The following is a 26,152-nucleotide window of genomic DNA, read 5'->3' on the forward strand; positions in this document are numbered from 1 at the left end:
AAGACAGCAAATATCATGAACATTGTAAGAGATATCATTATAAGACTGAATAAATACCTGAACTGAGTATTGAGCCTTGGGGAGCTCCACTGGTTAAAGGCATTTTCACTGAAGAGAGACCATAAGCCTTAACAGCCAAACTCCTTTGCTGTAAATATTAGGGAAATAAATCAACACAGAACCAGAAATGCATGTTGGATGTCTAAGGCTGTTATGTAAAACACTGTGGTCATTGTTGTTGATGTGCTGAAATTTGAAGAATTTTCAACATTAACAGCTATCAAAAGACCAAGAAAAAGCCTTAAGACATCTCTTTGGACTCATTCTTCTGGAGACCAGTATCAAAAGTAATCTGAAATCTGTAGTTATGCTGTTAAGGGTTTTAATCAACAAAGATTTGAATGTCCACTTTAAAATAGCTTAACTCTTTTTGAATCTATTCAAGTCATATTTTAACTTTTAAAGCTGTAAAAGTCAAAATGTGATGTGAACAGATTCAAGACTAACTTTAATAAAATCTTACATAAAAATGAAAAACTTTGACATCGGTGTAGAATATGAAAGGATGAATGTAAGGGCCCTTCTGGTTAAATTTACGTTTCTTAAAACATAAAAGAGGAGTTTTCGCTGTATGGATTATATGAGTTGGGGGATATCCATCCCCCAACTCATATAATCTAGGAAGCAACTGAAGTCGCCAATCCTCCAAATGTTAAGTAGTGTTTGAAGATTTTTATGATGGACAAAAGCCAAAGTGGGGGGCAGCCTGTAGGACTTGTCAGACCAACAATGCGAGAGGAGTGCTATTTAAATTCACTCCATTATACATAAACTCCATTTCCAGTAACCTGTGTATGCTGAGAATAGTCCAGCAGACTTAGGGCTTCGTCTGCAACACATCTCTGTCTGGGGGAAGAGAATCTTTCTAAAGCAGCTTTGCCACTTTCAGGTTTGAAAAAAGTTCACAGCATTTGACTTGGTGTCACCCCTGGAGTAGCTAAAGGTGAGAAGCTGAGTGAATTCCTTCTTAGTTAGGGTCCATAGCTCTGAGTCCTGAATTTGCATATTTCAAATTAATATTTCATTATGCAGAAAAACAGCTGCAAATGGCAGTAGGCATGACACAATCAGCCTCTGCTGTCTCTCTGGACTTCAGAGCTGGATTTGTGTCTGCAACTTGTTTTAAACAATAAAATTAATTTAATGCTTGGAAAAAAGAAAAGCACAGACGAGATCTGACATAAAGACTTCATCTTTTAAGTAGCATGTGCTGGTATGGGATTCTCATGACATGATGACCTTGAGTTAAAATACCAGCGTTTCACTGTATTCACACAGAATTTCAAAAACAGAAATATACAGATGCATCTCCTTTAAGTTATTACAATATATACAAGCTCATGAATTTAATACACAAAGCATACATTTAAATTTATTTATTTATTTTTTTTATCTTTACTTCACGTTCCTCGCCAGGTTAAGATCTCTGTAGCTTGTGCCACCTTTTTTACCACATTTTTTTCTTCCACTCAACTTTCCATTACTATGCCTGGACAGAACATGCTGAGGGTGTCAGCAGTGTTATATGTCATCACTGGTTAAAAGTCGTATTATAAAATATTCCATTTTTATGAAGGACTGAGTTTTGGTATTAGCTCTAAGCCATAATAACTAAAGTTAAAAGCAATAAACATTTTACATTTATAAGTAGTTGACTGAGATTCAGTTGTATGACATGATCAAATTGCTTTAATGCTCCCAAAATAATACATTGGTGATACAATTTTACTAATGTTATTTGCAGCATTACATTTTGGTCTTTAAAGAGTAATACGAGTATTTTAAGGTGGAACAATCTTACACCCAGCTGACCGACAGTGCACAGCAATAGGTGGTGGAGGGGCAGCAAAAGAAATTGTCTACCACCCTGGTATTTTCTCTGCCATCTCATTTAAGGGAAGAATAAGATGGAAAATCATTGTGGTTTTGAAAAAATGTTGAATAAAGTTCTTGATCTGGTACTGAAATAACTGGGTTACAACTTTGTTCTTGGTGTTGGGCTGCAAGCTTACGAACTTTGCTTCATCCGTCTGAAACAACCAAAAGGCTCTGTTTTGTTGAAGCATTAGTAAACAATGGATGAGAGAGACATGCCTCTTAGGAGATCTCTACATACAACACTCTTGTGTAGAGTACAAACAAAGCTTAAAAGTGAGGTCACATGCCCTACAATTAAACCTAAGCCCTGCCGGCTTTTCCTTTCTGTGATCCTCCTTAATGGACAAGATTATAATTTCTATTAACCTGTTATTGCCGATGAATACTTGTTTAGAAAATGTAACAATGTAAATACAGATGAAGAGAAATATCGCACATCGTGATGCATATGATTCATAGCTGATCAACGAATGTACATTGAATATAATGTTCAGTGTTTACATTCTAAAATGTATGTACATTAACTAAATAGTTTTAATATCTTTAATATATATATGTCTGTGTGTCTGAAAAGGTGAATGCCTTGCTTTTTTTTCTAATGTTTTTTTTTTTGGACTAGATGATGTTATTGCTTGTAATTCCGTTTGTCCCAGTCAGAGCGGACTGCGTTTTTCTGAGAAATTGTGTTTTACACACGACGAGATCTGAGAAATGTGGAGAAAAGTTCAGTTCAAGAACAATAATGTTTTCAAAACTAAGCCATATCAGTGATCTACCTGCTTATATTAATGCAGTTAGTTTTCCTCAATATCTGAACAGCTTATTTTCTACAGCATTCTGTAATTTAAAGAGTAAAACTCTGGTAGTGCAGTGCAGGTGTATTTTACTTATTTGGGTGGAGATGGTGTAAAACCAATCCCAGCAGATGTTGTCGATAAAAAAAAAAAAAAAAATCCTCCATCCCATTTTCAATTGCTCACAGCTTTCTAAGAAATGCTGTGTAAACGTCAAAAACAACCAGCTCAATAGTTGTAGTGACATTTTTACAAAATAGAAGAGAGAAAATCAAAATAAATGCCTCGAAAATAACAGAAATATGATCAATAGAACATAAATTTAAAACACAGAATACTATAATCGACGTAAAGCTGTACTTGTTACTGCCTGGTTAATAAGACCAATGAGGTTGTTGATCATAGTGGGATCTGAGGCCATTTCTCTGTTCCTGTAGCTTACCTTTTAATATGCTAAAAAATGAATTCAGGTAATATGCTTTAGTAGTAGTATCTGTGCCAAACTGATCAAAAGATATCGCTTAGCAAATGACTTTTTCTTTTTTCCTTTCGATGACATATTGTAGAAATAAAACTGAAATGTGTCATTTCCAGTTTGCAGTTTATATCTGAAATGTTTTATTATGCCTATGAAAATGAATTGTTCCAAAACAAAACATTGGGAAGAGTGAAATCCACAAAGAGAATTAGTTCTTCAAATAATTAATGCTTCATTGCCAAGTGGCAGTTTCACACTGATAATTTTTCTCCTCACATCTGTCGTCACACGTTTGCAGGTTTGTGTTGTGCTGTGACACTGTTTGTCCTTTTTTTTTCTTTTTCTTTTTTCTTTTTTTTAGGAGGCATGCATCACTGCCGGTTGAAGCCACAGAAAATCCCGGGAGGTTAGGATCCGAAGGTTGCAAGAGGGTCATCCCCTGCCGCAAGTGGAAGTCTGCGTCCTTTGGGTACAGTAAGATATTATTTGGTGTTACAGTTCTAAATGTGCGGCGTGTCTCTTAATAAGAGCAGCGTGTACATATCACATCCAAACACCAGCGGCTTTCTGTCTTCCTTCTGTCATTGTCTAGAAGTTGTCCCAGCTAAAATCAATGCCCTGCTGTAGTTAGCCTTTCTTCGTCAGATGTATCGGGAGTGACAGCTTGACAGCTGCAGACTTTGCCGTGTCCTAATGTTGGAGGCTTTGCAGCTGTTCTCCAGTCATCAGCATTTCATGAATGCAGGTCTGGGAGCCTCTGTTTTGTTCTCCTGATGTGTACACTCATCTTTTTTGTGACCAAGTGCACTATGGGAGGAGATAATCAGGTTCAGCCTTAATGAAATATGATCTGGTCTTAAAATGAGCCTTCAGTGCTGCTGAGCCGTTAGCCTGCACTGAGCTCAGACCTTCAGAAACCTTCTCGGCAAACAAGGAGAAAAAGAGAGCAGTCTGTCAAATCTGTGGGACTGACTAGTGGGAGCTTCAAAAGACTTGTGAGAGTTTCAGAGCTGCCTCCTAGTGCTTTGTGCTTCATCATTAAAAAGAAATATGCACTTAATCCATAGCCCACTTTTGGCTCATGTGCAGCACAAAAATAAATCATTCTTCACGGTTTAAAAAAAAAAAAATCTGTAAAAAAAATAAAAAACTGTTCAGTGTCTGATGAGAAACATTTGCAAGTTGTTTTTAGACTCTGTTAAATTGCGAAAACGTCACTGATTAATGCACTTATTTATCCTCTCCTCTTGTCTTGGCTTGATTGTTGCTTAGTGAGTCATTTTTAAAAACAGCTAAAGGCTATTAGGTTAAATGGATTATGATGACTGTAAGCAGCTGAGGAGCTTTGTTTACTGTACAGCAGGATTATCCTGACACAATTACAATCAGCTGATTGCTAACTGATAACAGCTGAATGCTGGGTGCCTCCATGAAAATCTGCTTCTTTGTCCTTGCTGGATTGGTTCTCAAAAGCCGCAGTATTATTTGGAGCTAAGAGTTGTGGTACATGGCGAAGAAGCTAGTTTGTCTTATCAAAAGAATAATGGAACCTTATCATACCATGCTAAAAGCTACGATTTTGTGGCTGGAGAACATTATAATCCTTTCTGCTTTCTATACAGTCGCCTGGGAGTTTCAGGTATTCTGACAGTCAGCACAGTCTGGTCCAAAAAAGGTTAGCATTAAGGGTACAGCGGTTCACAAAAATGAATCAGAATTCTTGTTAGGTTAAATTCTGATGAGAGGGAGCTTTGCAAAGGGACTCCATTATGGTCATATTTCTGCTGGTATAAACAGTTTTTTTTTCTGGCTTTGGTCTGGTTTGAATTCTTTGTTGCTGCAGTTTTCTGGCCTTGCACATTAGCTCGTTTTCTTTCTTCTCATCAGTTGTATTTACATTTTTGTGTTTCAAGTTGGTTATTCAGTTCATGGTGGAGTCGGCTTGTGGTGGAGCCACCTACATTATCAGAATTGTTTGTGAAAACACGTCGGACAGTCAGACATAACCAACATAATTTATTACCGTCCAATGAAAAACTTTAAATTGTTGGGCATGTTGACTGAAATGCTTTTCTTCTAATCTAGCAAATACATATATTACAATAAAAAAAAAAGTTGGCCAATTATTGTACTGATGTCACACGTGATATGCTGCTGCTTCAGGCATTTCTGTGTTGTGTGTTGATCATTGTATTTCGCTACAAAATGTATGTATTCATGGATATTAAGGTGTCTAAAACTTGGTTTTATAATTAATTTGTAAAAGTGTTCCTGAGTCAATGTATACAGTAGAAAGTCAAATTTTGCTCCAGCTGACAATGAAGTTTTTGAAGTGCAAGATTAATGTTAGCATGTTAAATCTTTTTTTTTTTTTTTTTAAATATGGCTCGATCTTTCTTTTTATAAAATATTTCAGTGTGGTTTCAGTTAATAATGTGGAGACACAACTTGCAAAAAAGTTAGTCATTCTTCTGTAGCTTAGCGCTTTGCTTTGAACATCTTATAGTTTAATGCTTCAGATTATCTCTCAGATCTCTTTCCTACTCAGCAGCTGTCTGTGGGCAGCATACAGAGAAGGTGACAAGATACAGAAAGGCAGAAAGGTGCACCAGCCAATACAGTCTCTCTGTCACTGTGACTTTAAAAGTCAGTGGTAACTTAGTGATTGCATACGCATTGGTTCAGCGTTATCTTTACTCAGCTGCTGATAAGATGGGGGAGTATGTCTGTATTTCTTCACATTGAAACAAATGTGCAACAAACTGTGCATCAGGATCAGCTGTGTAGTGTTCTCAGAAACGGATTCGGAACAGGCTGATCATTCATCCAATTCACAAACAAAACAGTTCCATCCTGTTTTCTAAATGGACTTCCTTGAGGGATTTGTACATCAACCAACACCAACGTTTGGTTTCGGGTTTCTCTGGCCAGAAAAGGTAATTTGTGCCAGTCTCTCCATTCTTTCTGTGTCAAGCATCCGTGACACTGTGAAGCTCATTGTTCAGCTGTTTATTGTGTCAAACATTTCAGGCCAGTTTGAAGTGTAACAATGAATATGAGTGGGCAGCTTGCTGAATGCATGCCTTGAAAAACACAAACACACTGTACAGGGCTGAAGGAAAGTTTAAAAAATGAGTAGCTGCACGAAACTGATTGAAAGCAAACGCCGAGACCTCCATCACGACTGTCTTGTTGTGGACGATTTCCTTCGGTAGTGGAAGCTCTCTCACCACAACGTGACGAAGGTCATGCACCAGATTTGAACTCAGGATGTTGCATTGATGTGGAATGCAATGTTGACCACGGAGTCGCTGGGAAACAGCATTTTTCACATTGTGTTTGAAGCGAAATGAGGAAAGATATTGTGTAATCATTTCCCGCTGAAGCTCTGCGGCTGTATGAGACTCCCGATGAGTGACTGATTCTTGCGACTGTGTTTTCTGACTGTGTTTGTGTGGCGTTAATGTGAAACGAGTGGGTGAAATATTAATTACTTTGCCACTTCTGATGTGCGGTGCCATGCCCGGCAGCATGCTCATTGCCTCGCTTGGTTTAGATGTATGTGTGTTGCATAATAGAACATGTTGAAGAAAAAAACTTTAATTATCCAAAGCGTTTGGAGGACTGAATTATTCATTACAAATTTTTGTTGTTTGGAAAAGGGGGGAGTCTGACCTGTGTCGAGTTGTTGTTGCCCAGTCATTTCCAGTAACGTTCAAAACTGAACTTCTTTCAGATTTTTTACATTGATGCTGCAAAATGTTGGGATCTTGTTGAGCTTGTGTGTGATAGAACATCACAAGGTGATGGTTAATTGTGAAGGGGAAAGTAAATGACTCATGTTTTTAAATTCGCAAATAAAAATCTGAAAACTAAAACCGTACATCATTCTGAACACAGCATATCCTTGGTCGAAATGGTTTGGAAGATGGATTGAAAAAACACAGGGTCATCTTGGGAAGAATTGTGTTAAAAGTAGCAGAAGACTTGAGTCCGTGGAAGAAGTACACAGTCAGAGCTACAATGGAATGGTTTTAGATCAAAGCAGAAATGGTCTAGTCCAGTGTTTCTCAACCTTTTTCAGCCCAGCGCCCCCCCAGCCTTTATCCAGGTCCCTCACCGCCCCAACCCAGCCTTTATCCAGGTCCCTCACCGCCCCCCCCAGCCTTTATCCAGGTTTGCAGGCTACTTTGCACTGACCATTATTTTATCATTAATATTACTATCACTATTGTAGATGTTTTGATTTTTAGGCTTGTTTCTGTATTTATCATCAAAAATAATTTCCCAGAGAACAAAAAAGTGATGGGAATAGAAATTAATTTCACAGGTGTCTAAGAAAAATGCAATGAACATTCAAGTTAAAATCTGTAGGCCTAACAGCAGCCAACCAGAGTGGAAATAATATTCTTATGTGCCATTTTCTAGTTGTTAAATATTCCACAAAATTACCTGATAAAAGATGCACAACATGCCAGTTTAAACTTTGAACTATTTGCAGACGACTGAGCTCTGCAACATTAAACCATGGATAGAACTGTAACTACATTAATCATAGCTCTTCTTCTCTTCAGTGTTCGTCAGTTTCTGGTGGTGCAGCTCTGTGCTGCCTTCAGGAGAATGGGACATCAGAGTATCATCCATAAAACTTCACCCACATGGCATATATAACTGTTATATAACTTTATATAATATTGCTATTGTTTTTTAATCACAATAGTGATTAGTCTTCTAATACCGTACTATTGTGATTAAAAAAAGTGTTTTTGTAATTAAAAAATACTTATGATTAAAAAAACACAGTGTGTTTATTATTATGTGTTTATTATATATAAATATATACTGCTCAAAAAAATAAAGGGAACACTTAAACAACACAATATAACTCGAAGTAAATCAAACTCCTGTGAAATCATGTCCACTTACGAAGCAACACTGATTGACAACGGGGACCCTCGTCGGGTCCTGCCTTGTTGCTGAAATGTGCCATGCAAATAAACTTGATTTAATTGATTGATTTTACTCCCACTTCACAAATTATACACTATTTAAACTAGCTAATATTGAAGCATGAGAAATTGTGCAGAAGTTAAAGGGGTATGAATAGTTCTGGAAGGCGTCGTATGCTTATGTTTTCAGATCTCTTGTTTTTTTTAATAGCTCCATGATTTGCTTGAGCCTCTGAGTTCTGAGCTTGAGAAGATATTGGAAATTAATATATGAATCTTGACGTTCGAGCCATGCTACTCATAGAGACGTGCTCAGAGCTGGAGTTGGAGCAATCTCTGGAGACGAGCAGTCAGATTCAAAGCAAGCAGAACGACTGCCTTACTGTAATAGTGAAAAAATACTCCAGGGATATGCTTGAATCAGGACTGCTGTTGTATTCTTCTCCTTCCATCTCCGTACGTGTTTGCACTCCTTGTGTCTCACCCTGCTGGTTTTCTTTTTCTGTTGCTCAAGCTCTTCTCTTGCTTTCAACAGTTACATTTGATCTGCATGTGTAAGGGACTTAACAACAAGCTCTAAAGGCTTAGATGCGATGACTTACTTCCTGTGCCAAGATGTATATGAGTCAGTGCATGTTATGATGATTCTGTGTGCAAATTTGCTAACAGTTCCACAAGTGAGCACCTCCCTGCAACGGCCAACAAGCAACAGTTACAACCAATATTTAAGATTGGAGCAACGATTTATTGTTTCACTTTAAAGAGCAAATGATCAGCTGACCACTGAAACCTTTCTTGCTGGGGTTTGCTGTAGAGAAAAGAAATCCTCCTAAACTCTTAGTAACTTCAACAAGAAAGTAAGTAAAACTTTCAGAAAGATAAATTCCACCTTGTCAGTGATCATCCAGAGACAGCATGACAGATCTTCAAATAATAATAATAATAATAATAATAATAATAAAACAAACAGAGATTCAGATGTTCCAGGAAGAACAGAAGTGAGCTTGTGATAGGAATGCGTTGACAATTGTCTCAGGAGATATAATCTTGATAAATAAGTAAAATTTCCTCCAGCTTTGGTGACTACTGTCAAGTGATGGTGATATACAAGCAGCGTTAAGAGACTGCTGGGAGATTTTTCCTTTATTCAGTTGAAAGAAAAACAATCCTTTCAACTATTACAGTGCTATTTAGTCATTTTAGGCTTGCGCTTATGCATGGGTTTGGGAATACTTGGGGATTTTTATTTATTTATTTTAACAACGAAAAAAAATGGTAAGACTTTTTGAAATTCTTTGCAATCAGTGAGGAAACTGTTTGCAGTCAGCAGCTAACTCTTACTAATCTACAGTGAAATGTAACACTGGCCATATTTATTTATTGGCTCATTGGGATCAGGATTGCAGTAGCGTGATCTCAAAATTATAAATATAAAAAATCCATCCTTTGATTTGTTCAAAGGGGAATATTTAATTTTAATATGCTTACTATTTAAGTTTCTTCTATAACTTTTCACAGAGTTGGATCACAGAGAGAAAAAGATTTATGACTATTCCTTTTCGCACAATCTCTCTTTATTATCCACGTTTTCCTCGGGGTTTAGCACTTGGGACATGTTTCAGCTGATGTAATGATCAGCACAGGTACATGAAACATGCCCTAACATGCATCTGCTAAATTAGCATTTCTGAACTTGACCAAATGCACTAAATTACCTGATCTCTGTCATGGCGTCCTCGTCAAATTTATAGACCTGTTCCTGTTCGATGTGTTTTATGTTCTTTCTCTGTAGGTTTTGTGTGTGTTTCTCATAGCGCATCCAGTCAGGAGTCGACAGTAATCCTGAGCCAGCAGGCTGCAGAGGAAGAGGGAGAAATACATTTAAAAAAGAGCTGAACATTACCTGAATGTGAGTTTTAATTGTTATATTTTAGCTCCCATTAGATTAAAAAATGTCTCATCAGCCAATAAGCTAACAGTTACAATGGCTTCCAGAGAATGCTAGGCTGTGCAACACTTAATCACAACAAAAGTCAGAAAATATACACTAAAAATATTATAATGAGAGCCCAAGGGAGAATGTTGTCTTAAATTGACCTGACTCCAGTCCAAAACTTGTATTTTCTTTCACCTATTATTATTATTATTTTACTGTGTCCTTCTGTGTGATGACGATCTGCAACATCTTTCACACCTGCAGCTTTTGTTCTAAAAATGTTTGGCTGTGTTTTTTGTTTTTTTTTTTCTTCTTGACTCCATGGTCGCCATGTTTTCCAGTGTCTGCTGAGTGCTCCGTGGCATTGAGAGGTAAACGCAGGAAGTGTGTTTATGTCAGAGCAAGACTGTAAAAGTGGAGTGGTCAGGAAGAGTAGATGTCAAGAAGCAATGCTGGACAGGAGGGATAGCTTTGTACTGTAGGGTTTACATAAAGAGAACAAGGTTTTTCTAGAGAGAACAAGGTTTTTCTAGAACATATCTCCAAATCTTACAGAAGTACAGATGAACTCATCAATTAAGGAGGAAACAACCTTCCTGTCCAAGGCACTTCCTTGTCATCATTAAATCCAAGAGAAAGAGAGAAAAAAGTTTGAACTGATTGGTATACTGCCTGTGAAGTAGCTGCTGCATTCATCGCCCGCAGCTGCCTTCGAGTTCAGTCCTGTGTAGAGTTAAGACCTCCCTGCCGCTCTGCACCCATCAAGTCCAGCTCAAGGCTGAATGAAGGCTTTTAAATACCCAAGATGCTCGCTGTGCTTCTCCCTTTTCCTGACTTCACGCTTCTCTTTTGATTCCCCTTCTCTCCCCCTTTACTTTAGATTTTTCTCCTTCTTCCTCTCAGTCGAAAAAAACCCCTGACAGGTCTCAGTTCTGCCACTTTCTCCGACTCTCCTCGTCTCTTGTTCTGTGTCAGTCATGACAAATCTGATTGGCTTTATAGGTATAGATATAGATTGTAGGCTTGGCAGCACGTATTTATACTCCTCTCTGTGTTGCGGCCCAAGGCCTATAATAGGGTTAAACTGCAGTAAGTTATATTTATGTTCATATGTTTATCTGTCAAAATCAATATGGAGATTTAAGACTTCCTTTCCATGAAGCAATGTGTAACATTACAATAAAAGAAGCAGGAGGAACAAAAATATTTGACGCTTTACCTGAACACCAAGTCATTACATTCATAGCCTGGTTTTTCTAAATGAACAAAATAAGATTTTCAATTTTGCTCATCCAAGAGAAACCTTTCCCAAATGCTGTTGAAGTCAGATTTGATAAACGGTGCAGGAACGACTACCGTTGTCGTAAACTCAGACTGCATCTGGCATGCATAGCAGTTTGTTTTGACTGAATCTATGAACCCTCAAGGCCATTTAAAGTGTCATCTCTTGAACGCTCCCAAAACGTTTTAGGCTCATTTCAGTACATATTTAGGTTACACCTCCTAACTGGTTGGTGATCATTAGAACGAGCCGCATAAATAACTCATACACATTATGTTCTTCATTACAGTGAATGTCCATTTCAGGACAGAACCTGTGATTATCTCCAGGCCTTTTAAATAATAGCACTGCAGAATCAGAGCCTATCGATTTAGAATCGGGGAGACGCTGCCTCTGCTGCTGAAGCAGCTGCCCTGTTATTTGCTGACTGCTTGAGGCAGAAAGGCAGCTCATAAGAGCGTGTCGCAGAGCCGAACACGGCGGAACAACGACACGCCGTGGAAGTGGAAACCCCATGTGTGGGTTCACAAACCCCGCATTGTGGCATTAATTGTCACTATCTCACCTCAGCGTTTCCCCTTTGTGAGGGATGAATATAGCTGAAGTCATTTTGAGACAGGCTTAACAGCACAATAAACATTTATTGTATGTGGCAGTAGACAGTGTTTGGTAAATAAATGAGTAGTTATTGTGGGGATGAAATACTGCTGGGCCAAAAAAAAATACAAAAATAAAAAAGGGAATAAAAAAAATGGCTTCTGCTGAACATAACATTCCACCAGCTGTAGGAAATCCATCTTTATTGGGTTTTTTATTTACTGCTGTTTGTATTGTAAAATGTTGATGCCACCAGATGGGAAATCACAACTTCACGATTATTTAATAGGCCTATAGAACCAAAGGCCTACTTCAGTAATGAGTCTGAACTCCAGGGAACGTTGTCTTTGAGGTTCCCAGCTTCTGTTTCGTCACCATATTCCCCAACAGTTAATTACAGGCTCAGTTCGGCACTCTGAGGCTGGATCTGAGGAAATGCATGCTTCTGATCAAGGAGCGCATGGTTTTTCCTTTCGGCTCAGAATGAGTTTCTTTGACCGAAAGTCAGATGGGAGAACGTTTTTGCAGTGTGCCTTTCACTTCACTCGGTCCTACTGATGATCCTATCGGCATTATCTTCTGCTGGGACACGAAGCCGTGCACTGAGTGTGTGGTGTGTATGCACACTGTTTTGCCTCTATGCAGCTATGCCGGGCCGTAATATTTTTAGGGATTTTGATGCAGTGAAAGGTAGGCAGGAATCAGCTGTATTGATTTCCCTTTTATGTGCATCAGAATGAACTCAGTTCCAACTTTGATTTCATTAAAAAAAACGCTGTGCTGTTTCTGTGCCAAATCTGCTGACTGATACCTTTGCACAATGATATAATTGTTGCTACTTTTTTAGCATGCCTGCAAACTGTAGCTTTAGAAAAAGGATGTAAAAGAGCAGATGTCAGTAAAATTCGACTAGGACTGCTGAACTGAATTTTGAACTTAAATGTTAAGTGAAATTGATGACAGGAAAATGAATCACTAAGGCTGAATCAATACAGTGTTAAAGGTTTCACATATAAGCAAACCAGGTCTTTGCAGCTTTTCTGCTCATATTTTTCTACGTATGCTATTTTTATTTTTCAGTTAAATTACACACAGTATAATCATGTCACATTTTACTGGAAAATGTTATGAAATTATTTAACATATTATTAATATGACATCACAAAATCTATTTTAATGGGGTGGTGTTTGCTTTTTATCTCCACTTTCCGTTTGTATGAGTGAATGAATGCATTTTATTGTCGCTGAACGAGGACAACAAAACGCGGTGCACTGAACGATAGCAGAACACATGAATAAAAATGTGGCAAAAAGTAATAAATGACTAAAACATTTAATATTCAGGAATCTAATCAATACACAGTATGGATGTTTCATGGGAACCGTTGAAATTATCTTGATTTACACGTCTCCCTGATGTTTCCTAACATGTTTCTATTTATAAACTGTATTTCAGTTTGTTCTGTTCCATCTGGTTTAAAAGCGAAAGCTGTCGGCATGAAAGTACGTGATTACCTTCAGTCATAATAACCAATTTGTCCTTTTACACACTATTATGGTTTCAGCGAGCACACAGCCTGCTATCTGCGTTGCCTTCAACCCCCTCCCCGAATCAGATATCAGGCAGCAAGCCGTCTCTCTGAATTGCAATGTCATTATCAAGACAACTGCTCTTGTAAAATATTAATTTCAATTTCTCTTTTAGCTGATGGGGTGGAAAAGAAAACTTTCAATCTAAAAACTGCATGCATAATCAAGCAATTTGATCATAAAATCGGAATCAATCACAAAGGTGGGAGTTTGAGTTTCAGTCGAGGTTAAGAAAGAGTTGCGGGTCCACAGCGATTGTATTGGTTCAGCAGTAAGTACCCAGATAGGTGTGTGTTATGTTCATGTGGCGTTACTGTGATTCACAACATGAAACAGATGTTCCTCACACTATAGCAACGGCATGTCATGATTTTTTTTTTTCCTCTCCCAGCTTTACTGCCACCATATTACCCTGTGCCACTTCGGCAGGATAATTAGATCAAGTGATAGATTAGCGATACTGCAACTCCCTCACAGCTTATCCTTTCATCAGCTCCACGCACCAGTGATATTAGGCAAAAGAGCCACAAAGCGTATCAGATCTGTCTGCCAGTCTGATGATAGAAATTTGCTGTTCCAAAGCTGCTCAGATTGAGCAGACGTAAAGAGAGTGTCACACAGATCAGCTAATAGAGCAAGGTGTGTCGCACTTTTCTCTAGTTTCCTAAAGATCGGAGAGCACTCACGACCGATCTCGGATGATTTTTCAAGGATTCTGAACATGAGCAACAACTTATTGAAAAGAGGCTTGACCTGGATATATATTTGTGTGCGTGTGTGTGCGTGTGTGTGTGTGCGTGTGTGTGCGCGTGTGTGTATGTGTTTGAATTTGTGTCATATCTTCATATGACAAAAACAAACAAACAATTGATTCAGATAGTTATGCTCTAGATTAGTGTTTATCAAACTTTTCAGCTCCCCAGAATACACAATACCAGTGAAATGTACTTGTATCCCAGACTACTGGTGGAACCTAAAACATCTCCTCTAATTCAAGTAAATCAACAATTGATTTAGTGCTTTTATCTATTTGTAAGTTCTGTTTCTTGCTCTTCTCACATTTTAGAGCATTATTAGACTTTGTCATGATAATAATTTGGATTTAAATTTCTGATGAGCGGGCTGCACAGTAGCGCAGTTGGTAGAGCTGTTGCCTTGCAGCAAGAAGGTTCTGGGTTCGATTCCCAGCCCCGGTCTTTCTGCATGGAGTTTGCATGTTCTCCCTGTGCATGCGTGGGTTTTCTCCGGGTACTCCGGTTTCCTCCCACAGTCCAAAAACATGACTGTCAGGTTAATTGGCCTCTCCAAATTGCCCCTAGGTGTGAGTGCGTGTGTGCCTGGTTGTGTGTCCTGTGTGTCTCTGTGTTGCCCTGCGACAGACTGGCGACCTGTCCTGGGTGACCCCCCCCTCTCGCCCTGTACGCCAGCTGGAGATGGGCACCAGCAACCCTCCCGACCCCACTGAGGGACAAGGGTGTAAGAAAATGGATGGATGGATGGATGGATGGATTTCTGATGAGCATCTTAAAATGTCACGCCACAGCTGCTGAATTGACATAATGACCCAAGTCGCACTTTAGTCACAAAACCAAAGACTCAAGACTTGACCTAGACTTAAACTGAACTGTGAAGACTGTCATAGTCAGACTATAAATGGCATGCAAGGAGAAATACGTATTTAATTGGAGACTTGAGAATTGATTTGGACTGGAATTAAATTGAATAAAACTTGACTGGGAATTGCCTGTGAAAGTCTGATGCAACTTGGACCTAATAAAAAAAAAAGACTGCTTCCTCTCTGCATACATGACAATTTTGTAAAATACTTCATATAAAAATGTGGACAAATCTGAGGGTCAAATGTGAAACTACTACAGGAGAAACTGAAGGAGAGAAAAAAAAAGTTTTTATCTAATATATGTGGTAGTGACTTTATATTATCTGGTTATTTAAACTGAAACAAATAATTTAAGTGTTATTAATTTGACTAAAATGCATAAGAGGTATTGGATAATTACTGACCAATGTTGAATAGCTGCCCTCCTAAGATGGACTGTGTTCAGTGATGAACAGGACAAGTATTTGGAAATCTAAATTTTATTTTCGGTTCATTACAATAAAACTAAATAGAAAACAAAAAACTGTCTCAGTCAGCAAATCATCAACAAAAAGGATGCTCTTTGATGCCATCTGATTTTTTTTTTTCTAATATTTTAAGCATTTAAAAATAGTATCTTTTTACATCAGTTCACTAGTGTTTTCGCTGGGATAAAAGTATTCGAGGCACGTTTTCTAAAACTAATACAGCTCTGCATGCGAGGTGGTGAGTGGCTTATTACAGATTTCAGTTCATCTACTGATATCAGTTTTTCCTACTGAAGTCTAAATCTTTGCGATGGCAGCAAAGAGACTCAGCTGCTGGCTGGGGGGGGTCACGCTCTTGTCTCTGTGTCACATTCAGACAGAGAGAGACAGCGCTTTGTTTGGCCTGCCAATGAAAAGCTCGTCTGTCTTCTACTTCTGATCTTCTCAGGCTTGAGGCCAAGCAGGGAACAGAAGGAGCCTTTGCACAGAGGCAGAGCCCTCTGCCAGTGAGGCGCAGAGAGGCCGAGCAGAGCCGTAACATGGAAAACAGCAGGGGAACTAAACCTCTCTCCTCTCATGCCCAGGGCAGGGCGGAGAGGTCTCTTATCTAAACGCGGGGGGAGGCGTTTACACGCTGTTACTGGGGAGGTTGGAAAAATATTTATATGGAACAAAAAAAAAACAACTTTATGGGTGTGTTTTAATCAGAGGAAGTTGCTGATAACTAAACACATCAAAGCTGAAATAACGAAAGAGGCGATAGGTTATTTTTTATTTTGTGTGTGTGTGTGTAACTGCAGTTAAAATATTTGAGACCACATATATGTAACTGTTGTCTAATCTTGTGATACATAAACACCCCAATTAGGTTGTTTTTTTTTAACAGCAGCAGTGGTTTATGGAGAGAGAGAGAGAGAGAGAGAGAGAGTGGCTTCCTCAGGCAGAGTAGATCATGCACTGCCATCTTGTGGTTTGTAGCATCAATCACCCAGGAAATGATTAGCTCTCGCCACCTCTCTGTTTTGAAGATGTTTGAATTAGGAGGAAGCCTCATGAGAGGAGGCCAATTCTCTGCAGACCTGCATGTCTTAGAAAACAAAAAAAAATCTCTCTGTTTGGTTTTCACTGTTAGAAGATTTTTCTTAAGTGCTGTGGCTTCCACATAAGTGTGTGCATGTGTGTGTATCAGAGCTTCCCTGGGTTCATACACAAAATAAAGGCAAAGACAGGTTGAAGGTCTGTTGTGACAAAGTGGTGAGTCAGTCTGTTAGAGGGCAAACACAGAACACGATGTTTCTGACCTTCAGTACTTGTGTTATCTGTGTTTATGTCAGCCAGACCAACTCCCAATATCACTAAACTAGGCGAGCAAAGGGTAAGAAACCTTGGATGGTTCGCTTATTATTTTGGGGAATGAACACGCTGTTGGTATTGCCTGATTACTGAGTACATGTATTGTATAGTGTAGTTTTTTTCAGATAAAATGCAATAGAATAAATTTGACAATAGAGTGTCTTGCAAAAGATCTAATACCCAATTGAATTTATAAATCACAAACTTGACTTTATTTATAGTTTTAGATTAAAATGGTGCATAATTTGGAGGAGGAAGGAAAAGATGCATGCTTTTTAACTTTTTCTACAAATGAAATCTGAAAAGTGTGTAGTGTTTTTATATCTGGCTCTTTTGAGTCAAGACTGTAAACATCAACTTTCAATTTAATTCCAGTTTTTGGTTTAGAGATTGATATTTTTGCCTGTTCTTTGTTTTGTCTTAGTCAGGTTGGATAAAGAATGTCTGTCAACATCAGTTTTCAAAGAATATTTCCAATATTATAAATTAACCACACATATTTCCAATATTGCTGCTTTGACTGTATGTTTGGGTTGATGTACTGCTTGAAAGTGAACAGCCGTCCCAATCATATCTTTGACATATGGTAATGTTCCTTCTACTCAGAAAAATGCCCTACCCAGGGGCGGATCTAGCGGGGTGGCAGGGGTGGCAGTTGCCACCCCAAACGAGAGCCTCGCCACCCCTGTTGCCACCCCAGCTAGCGACAATGAATTCAATAAATAGTTATGGCAAATCGGACATTAAGTGCATGAAACTCTTTTTTTCCCCGACAACATTGAATGCAACACAATGTAACCTGACACCTACTGCTAAGTAGCGGGAAGTGCGAAAGAAGGACAGAGCGTGAGGCAGCAGCATTGATAGATGTATATGTTACTGGACTGGACATTATGTGATTTATTGTAAGTCACACATGCGCCATTTCTGTCCATTGAGTCAGGAATATTGGTGGTCAGGAAAATACTACAATCACGCAAAGAATCAGAACAACGGACGCAATGTTTAGTAGTTAATTCAACCATAGATAATGGTAATAAGGGCTTCAGATTTCACAGGTGATGAAAACGTTTTAATTTAAAGAAAATATTGAACAAGTGAGCAGTGGGTCAGTTATATTAGCCTAACTGTTAGCCTGCTACAGACTTTGATAACCTTAACATGTGATGCGCAGTTCGGTGTGTTTTTTTTTCAGTTGGCACTAAAACAGGTCAACCTGTTTTAGTGTCATCAGTAGAGCAGCTGTTTAAATCAGCTGATCAACCGCCGCTGTGCTCAGGCGAAAACTTATTAATAATCACAATATAGACATCAAGCCTGACAGCATAATGTAACAGACTTGATGTTCTATTTTGGTGTTTTTGCTACTTTTTTGTGTGGGAAATGTTTGTTTTTTGGTGTTGATTGCCCTGATCGGTAATCTCTGCTCTATGTGCTCGTTGAGCTGTTGTCTGTCGGTCGCCATGGCAACGGGTCAGCTTAAAGCGACACACAGAGCGAGAAAAGGCAGAATAAAAGTTGTTGGAGCTAGTTTTTCTTTATTTCATTATCCATTTGAATTTTGTTACTTTATTCTTAAATTTCTATTTTTTGTATTATTTACAGAGTTTATTTGTAGGTTGATAATTGTGTTGTTTTTTTTTTGTTTTGTTTTGTTTTATTATTTTCTTATTTATTTTTTAAATTTAGACAGGAAGTAATGTGGGTCAGTCCACATAGATAAGTGCAGGGGCCTGGAGAAGGACCAGCAGGCATTTGAGTTTGGGGCCGATGGTTTTTAAGAGTGGTAGCATGAGAACAAATAAAAGTTTGATGTCTGTAATTATTTGGTGAAAGAGGAAAATAAATCACCAAGAACAATCAATAAGTTTGGACATTGAACCTTGTTTTGCCCGTGTTGAGAATCATGACCCCAGTGCCTCAGTAGTGGCTTGGTGGAACTTTTATTGGTTGTTTGGCTTGGCAAACACTCAGAAGTGGTTCTGTTTGGTTCTTCACCTGTTTATCAGCTTTATTGTACCTTTATTGTGGCGCACTGCAGCAGCTGCAATTCCTGAAAACAAGCGACAAAAACTGAGCTAATCCCCTGTGTTCTCAAAACGTGGTGATATTTATAACAGTTGTCAAACTACGGCTCCTACAGCATATTTAAAATAAAACGATTGACCAATATAAGTAGATATTCGCCCTTTCTTGTATCTTGACAGAATTAACAGAAACTAAACTGTTTATAGATTTATATCATGGAGAATTTATCAAACATCAGTTTTCTAATCTTTATTTTAAGTCGTATTTAATAGATATGTCGAATAAAAAATGATGGCGCTACTAATATTTTTGTGACAGATTTCTCCTTGTCCTGTATTGGGATAAAATGGTTTTCTGGACCAATGCATGTCAATTGATATGTGTATCAGTAACAGTAATGCATATCAATTAGCAGGAGTACAAAAGATGTGAAAATAATTAACTATACTACCTTAAGAAATTGTATTTAAGCCTCGGTGCTACATGAAGCTCATTTTGAAACAATGCAAGTTAAAAACAATATTTTGTATTGTTTTTAATACGAAATATTAAAAACTATATATATATATATATATATATATATATATATATATATATATATATACTGCCACCCAAGTCTCTGCCACCCCATAAATATTTTTTCTAGATCCGCCCCTATCCGTACCTCATGTTGATCATCGCATCACATCCTAATAATAGACCTTGAGGTTTGTGGTAACGTGACAACATGCGCATACTTTTTAAACCCCTGTAGTTGTTTAAATGGCAGGAAAAAACAATTTAAACTTTTTTGCATAAAATTATGCATAGATGGCTTATAAGCCATTGTCAGAGTTGGCAGTTTTTAATCCTTGTAGGCTTGACTCAAAGGTTAATTGTCTCAGCTCAAGTGCGAGGACATGAGTCACCGTTGTTAAATATCTAATAAGGCCGTCTGGTGTCTCACTCCCTTTTCTCTGTTTTTTTTTTATTAATCTGATCTGAGCATCCCCAGTTTTACAACTCATCAGTGTTTCATGTGACTGTAAAACATTGACTGGTCATAAATGTCAAGAAATCTGAATAATTTACTCAGTTTTTACAATGTTCTTAAATAAATGAAAGCTAAAAATGGGAGTAATACTTCAGAAAGGGTTTGGTATTGTAATAAAAAAGAAATACAAATGTTTAGCTGTACTATAATGATTGTATTGTGAAAGGGAATGGAGAATCCATTTGTGTGAAGAAGTTTTTTAACAAGGGAAGGGAAGGATAAAAGTAAAGATTGGTGAGTGTGGGGTTATTTAGTTTTTACCATTTTCATCAAGAGCTTTCAGATGATCTCATAAAATCAGTGGAGAGAGAGAGAGAGAGAGAGAGAGAGAGAGAGAGAGAGAGAGAGAGAGAGAGAGAGAGAGAGAGAGAGAGAGTTGTACTGTTGTGATGAGTGTCGTCTCATGAGTGGGTTCAGTTCCTACCAGGCGCTGCTCACTGAGCAGCTACTGCTCTACAAGAAGGAGGTCAAGAAGGACACAACTGCTGGAGGAAAACAAAATCCACCCACTCCGATTTTTGTTCACAAAATCTGTCATATGGCTTCTTGGGGGGAAAAAAAATAAAAAAATCTCTTTTGCATTTAGTTTCTTTTACTTTGCTACAAAACCGAAGATCACAAATGTCATGCAATTATTTATTAGCTAAACATTTTGGATTTACAAGACATACCTCAAAGGAAAATGATTTTGTCAATTTATAGCTCACCTTGTTTTCTGATCAAGTAGAGGGGGAAAAAGCAGCAATTGCAACATATTTATGAAAATTGTGTTCCAAAGGCCAGGGTTAGCGCTTTGCTTCCTTTCCTCTGATTTCTCAAGCAGCTTTAATTCTTTGGAGCTCAGATTTTTCTTTATCAGTCAGGTTCTAATGTTCTCATTCAGAAGCTGACAGGTCAGCTTTGCAGGACCAAGCTCATTGATAGCCATGTTCTCCTTGGCTGATATGCTTCAAAGCAATCTGACCACACATTTTTAAAGTTTCTTTTGAGGGTTAGGAATTATTTCTTCAGTTTAAAATTGCTTATGGTTTCAAAAGATATTTACATTTTTTTAGGAAAACTTGAGACCACTGTGAGAAATAAATACTTCAAACTGCACAAATAGAAAAACTATGGAAATTGGGAATAAACTAATAATTCAGATTATTGGGGAGTTTTTTTTTGTATTTTTACCCTAATAAGAATGAGTAAGCTGTGCATGCCACTGTGTGGGTTTGTGATTTGGAGTGCACGCCGTCTGTGCAGTCCTGAACAGAATCCTGCAGCTAGAGTTAAGCAGCTCACATCAGACTGTTCACCAAGGCCAGCTGGATCAAAAAGGGGCCATATGGTGAGAGAGGACAGCGGGGAGGATGGGAGAAGAACACCAACATGTGCAATATTTGTTCATCTAAAAGCCCACAAAGCAGCTTCCAAGAAGTTGGATCTGCTGTCAGTTTTTTTTAAAGGGTGCCTTTAACTTTTTGTACATTTGCAGTTTAGGTCTACATTCAGGCCTGTGAGGGATCCAATGCCAAGGGAGATTTTATATCGACCGTGGAGTAGTTTGCAGCTGCCTCGGGGTCGGTTCGTACTACAGTGTGGGCAGGTGCCAAATCCCACTGGAAAATAAAATCAGCATTTCCATAAACCTCGTCAGCAGAGGGAAGCATGAGGTGCTTTAAGTTTCCTGGTAGACGGCTGCACTGGCTTTGAACTTGATAAAGCACACTGGATCAATATCAGGAGATAACATGGCTCTTCAAATCATCATTAGTGCAAAAAAAAAAAAACCTCACATTGGACCCCAAGCAGCTTGGACTCCATGCCTCTCAACTCTAGAAGAAATGCAAAATTTGCCTGAAAATTTAGATCTCTGAGCAACAGTCCAGTCTTTTTCCTCCTCCGCCCAGGTAAGACACTTCTGACATTGTCTCTGGTTCATTATGCATATAGCAGAAGCAATGTGACATTTGCAGCCTGTGGATATGTCAGTGTGGTGAAAAGTATTGTACAACAAACTCTGATGAACTTTGCTGCCCAATTCCCTCAAAGCAGTGGTTATATTTGTAGGGGGTACACATTTTTCAACAGTACTTCTTCCTACCAATCAACTATTCATTAATATATGTAGATACAGCACCTGGTTAAATGGTAAGCTTTTTACCGTGTGCCCTTTTGTAGCTTCCCCTGCAATCTGCTGGACAATTATCAAGCCAGCAGATCTTGATAGTCCCCATGATTGCTAGGCCACCACATGGCCATAACATAACATAACAATGTACTTTTTTTTGGAATTTACTGTTAGCTAAAAGGTATAATTATCAAAAGTAACTCAAAAAAGTTTGAAATGTGTCTCGAAAAATAGATCAATCATTGAAATAAGTTTTAAATTGGGTTTTTCTGTGGCGTCTTATTTGCAGTCTTCCACAAAGACTGCGTCAGACTGCTCCTTTTTCCTTTGCTGAATTAAACCAAACCTCAGTGAACACACGTTGACAGACATAAAATAGTGTTTTGATACCAACTAGATGATCCCCTTAAAGCTGTATCCTTGTATTTCAATTAGCTATTGGTGTACAGGGATAGTGCATTTCACAGGTCCTACATCCGGTCTTTGCTGAATCTTAAAGACACGACTTTCAGTTGCAGAGTTTAGCTTTCCTCTCCACTCCTGTAAGAAGCCATTGTTCTCACACACCAGCACGTAGTGCACACATTGTGCAGCAGTGAGGGCACGCAAATTGGCCTGGAAGTGAAGGTACATGTCAAGCTTTGGTGGAATTCTACTTGACATTTAGAGGAAATTCCCACAAATGAACTGTCTAGAAGTGACATGAGAAGAGCTGCATTACAAGAGTTAAGCGGTTCAAAGTGCAAAGCTCTGTAAGTCGGAGGCCCCGGCATTCAGAATATCGAGTGAAATAAAAGGTAGAGCTTGTTTCAGATGTAACGTGGCGCTGTGCTTGTTCACACATCACACGGGGTGTCCTATCGCATGCACGGTCTCACGCAGCCCTTCATGATCAGTATGTCTGACGGCGGAAAGAGCTCTCATGCTTGATGATTACAGACTGAAGCAATTACGCAGTGGATGTAATCACGATTAGATGATGTGCATACACCATTACTACGCCAGACAGGTTCATTAACAAAAAGACAGAGGTCTGATGTTATTATTCTCTTTGACCTTAAAGATCAAGATATCAACAGCACTGCATCAAGCGTGCCGCTCTGAAGACTGGAGGCCATCAGCCTGGGATTTCTGTTCCATGATTGTGTGTAGGTGTGTGTTTCTTTGTTTCCTTTTTTATGAACTTTTCTTGTATTTTCATTAACCTTCTGAAGACAAATGGGCCTTTCAGGGACTAAGGCCTGGTCCTAATGCTGCAGACACTTTTATATTTAGAAATATACTATTAATGGTTAGAGTTACAGACTTCCATACTGAAATTAATCGCAGTCAAAACCCTTATATGAGTAGAAATACAAACTAGTGTGTGAGTGTGTAGGTGTGTGTGTGCACGTAGGTGTCTGTTTTTCTTTTCATGCTCTCCCATCCCTGACAACCGTCCCGCTTTAGTTGCCGTTACCTGGTGAGAGCTTGAACAACATTATCATCTGCATTATTTAGCAGAAGCACAGAACAATGTGGCTGCTTATGTATTTTACAGCATCAGTTCCGACTCATTTTTCAGCCAAAATGTCAGTTTTCAGTTCTTAATCAAAGAACTGAAATAAAATGGCCATTGTTTGGACCTTAGCAGAGCTTATCAGACATCCTCTCTGGTTTTATGATGCAATCTCTGTGCAAGCCATACGTCTCTGGGCATGTCTGGCATTATAAAGCTCAGAGATGTTAGCAGCAACTGATTTGTAAAATATTTAAATAGGTAAGTTTTTACTCAGTTTCTAGTGCAGGTCGGAGATTTTTGCGGTTGATCTCCAACTTACCAAGATTGAAACGTTCTGGTCTGCGGATAGCAGTTTTATCCGATAATGATTTCTCTCAGGAGTTTTTATTTCCATCAAATCAGCAGCAGTGCTTAATGGAAGCTAGCGTTGACTTGGCACCGGTTCTTTTGGTTTCCACTAAACTCTGCCTCGAAATAGATTCTTAACTCTCAGCTCTGACCCGAGCCAGAGGAATGAACCACTTTTGGAGACCAACTAGAATGTCAATGTTCTCTTGTTACCAATCAAAAATTGAAAGGATTCTTCATAAAATGATCAACATTATGTAGCTAACTGATCATCTTCTTCAGACTGCTGATATCAATAAAATGTCTTAAGTCGGAGGCTTCTTCAGATTTGTTGTAATACGGACTGCTGCAGCAGATCCTTTGTGCCCATAACCAACAACGTCTACAACAACTTTTTGAAGAATCTTGGAGTTAATTACTAACTGACCTGAATTGCCAGGAATGATTATTATCACAAAGAAATAACCAACCAAACTAAAAATGTATTATTATTATTATTAGTGTTGAATTTAGCTTACAGCAGCTTTTGTGCTTTCCCCGACTTTATTTTTAACAGCTCAATATACTGAAAATAGCTCACTTTGGGTTTTCATATTTCTAAAATTAGATTTACCTTACCGACAGCCTCCACTCCAAGTAGTATTTTTGTTGCTATGATATGGTGGTGCATTTGTATCGCAGGTTCACTGACTGGAAACAGATTTTTTTGCTCATTTCTCCTGGTCAGAGCCGAACACCCCGGTCCCTAGTGGATTTTTTGGTGCATACTTTATTTGATATATGTTTCCCCCTAAATGTAATATATAAAAGAAAGCATACCCTGTAGGTATCACCAGCTTTTTGGATCATAATGAGAATGTGTTTTTAAGGACTCTGCAGAGAAAAATCATTGATTCCAGCGGAGAGAGGGATGCTGTGGTGGGGCTCAGAGTGTGAGGAGAAAAGAGATTGGAGAAGAGGGAGAGAGAAAACAAAAAATGGAAAGGAGGGGAAATAGGAGGCATAATAATGAGCCCTACCTCTGACACATCCTCTTGTTTCTATGGAGACCTTGCAGCCAATCAAATGGCCCCATCTGAGGACTGTACTACTGAGAGTAGATGAGAGGGTGCAGAGACGTATCCGCAGATGCTTCCCAGTATCTTCGAGATGCACAGTAATCCCAGTGAACCTCCCAGCAGCCTCCCCGCGGGTTGTGCCCTCTTTTCATTTATTTATGTGTGGTAGTCGCTGCCGACACTCCTACCTGTGAAGAATTACCAATCATCCTTCATGCCTTAGAACAGAGGCTGCACACCACACGGCTCATTTAGCTGCCGGACTCCACACCCCCTCCCCACTCCTCCTCCTTTCTTGCTGGTCCTCCACACCCCTCCGTACCTCCCCACCGTCCGTCAGCCTCTTGGATGCTCCTCATTACATCACGCATGCACTGCTCTGTGGCAGCCCATGTTTGTGACTGGGAAGGAGAGTGAGTGTGAGTGAGTCTGAGTGAGTGAGTCTGAGTGAGTGAGCCTGTGTGCACACGCCGTCCCACCATCACGTCCCGTTCACCAGAAGACAGGATGGACAAGCCAAGCGTGTGGCGCGCTGTGGTGAGCAGCACGGACCCCCGGAGGACACGGGACCCCGGGTCCCACCCGAGCAGACCGGGCTCGGCCATGGGCTACAGGCTCTACGACATGTGAGTAAAGCCTGATTGTTGTGAACACGGTCGGACAGGTAGACGGGCGGGCGGGCAGAGGCTCGCCTGCCTGGGCGGCACTGGTGCAGCTCCCATTCACAGGCAGAGCAGTCAAGTGGGTGGCAGAGGAAAACACTGTGTCTGCCCACTCCACAGTCCATGCTGAGTCACCTACGACTCTCAGACCTTGCCGTGTCTCTCCTGTTCCCTTCCTGTGCTCTTTGTAAACAACGTTTTCTGGGGATGGGTGGCACGGTGCAGTGTGCTATTGTTTGGATGGCAGTCTCCAATAGCACCAAGATGCATGAATGCCATGTGTGTTCATGTAACATGATAACACCTCGGGGTTGTTTTGTGTTTGCGGAGCTGCCGTTGTAGCTGTGATCACAGTGGAGTCATGTGAGGGATGCTTTTAGAGCCTCGGGGAAACATGACTCATTTCT

General features: G+C 39.3%; 1 protein-coding gene across 4 annotated transcripts in view; it reads left to right on the forward strand.

The window, feature by feature from the left end:
* iqsec1a (IQ motif and Sec7 domain ArfGEF 1a) overlaps window positions 1-26,152 on the forward strand; it is a 130,418-nt gene that overhangs the window by 37,700 nt on the left and 66,566 nt on the right. For 3 of the 4 annotated variants that reach the window (XM_008414098.3, XM_008414093.3, XM_008414099.3), the window contains exon 3: window positions 3,572-3,679. In XM_008414098.3, coding sequence (XP_008412320.1) covers window positions 3,572-3,679 — 108 coding nt within the window. Of the gene's footprint in view, window positions 1-3,571; window positions 3,680-25,264; window positions 25,710-26,152 lie in introns of those variants that run through there. The other variant, XM_008414095.3, reaches the window with a different exon arrangement.

The sequence above is a fragment of the Poecilia reticulata genome, chromosome 7 (assembly GCF_904066995.2).
Source record: "Poecilia reticulata chromosome 7, P_reticulata-male-v2, whole genome shotgun sequence".
NCBI lineage: Eukaryota > Metazoa > Chordata > Actinopteri > Cyprinodontiformes > Poeciliidae > Poecilia > Poecilia reticulata.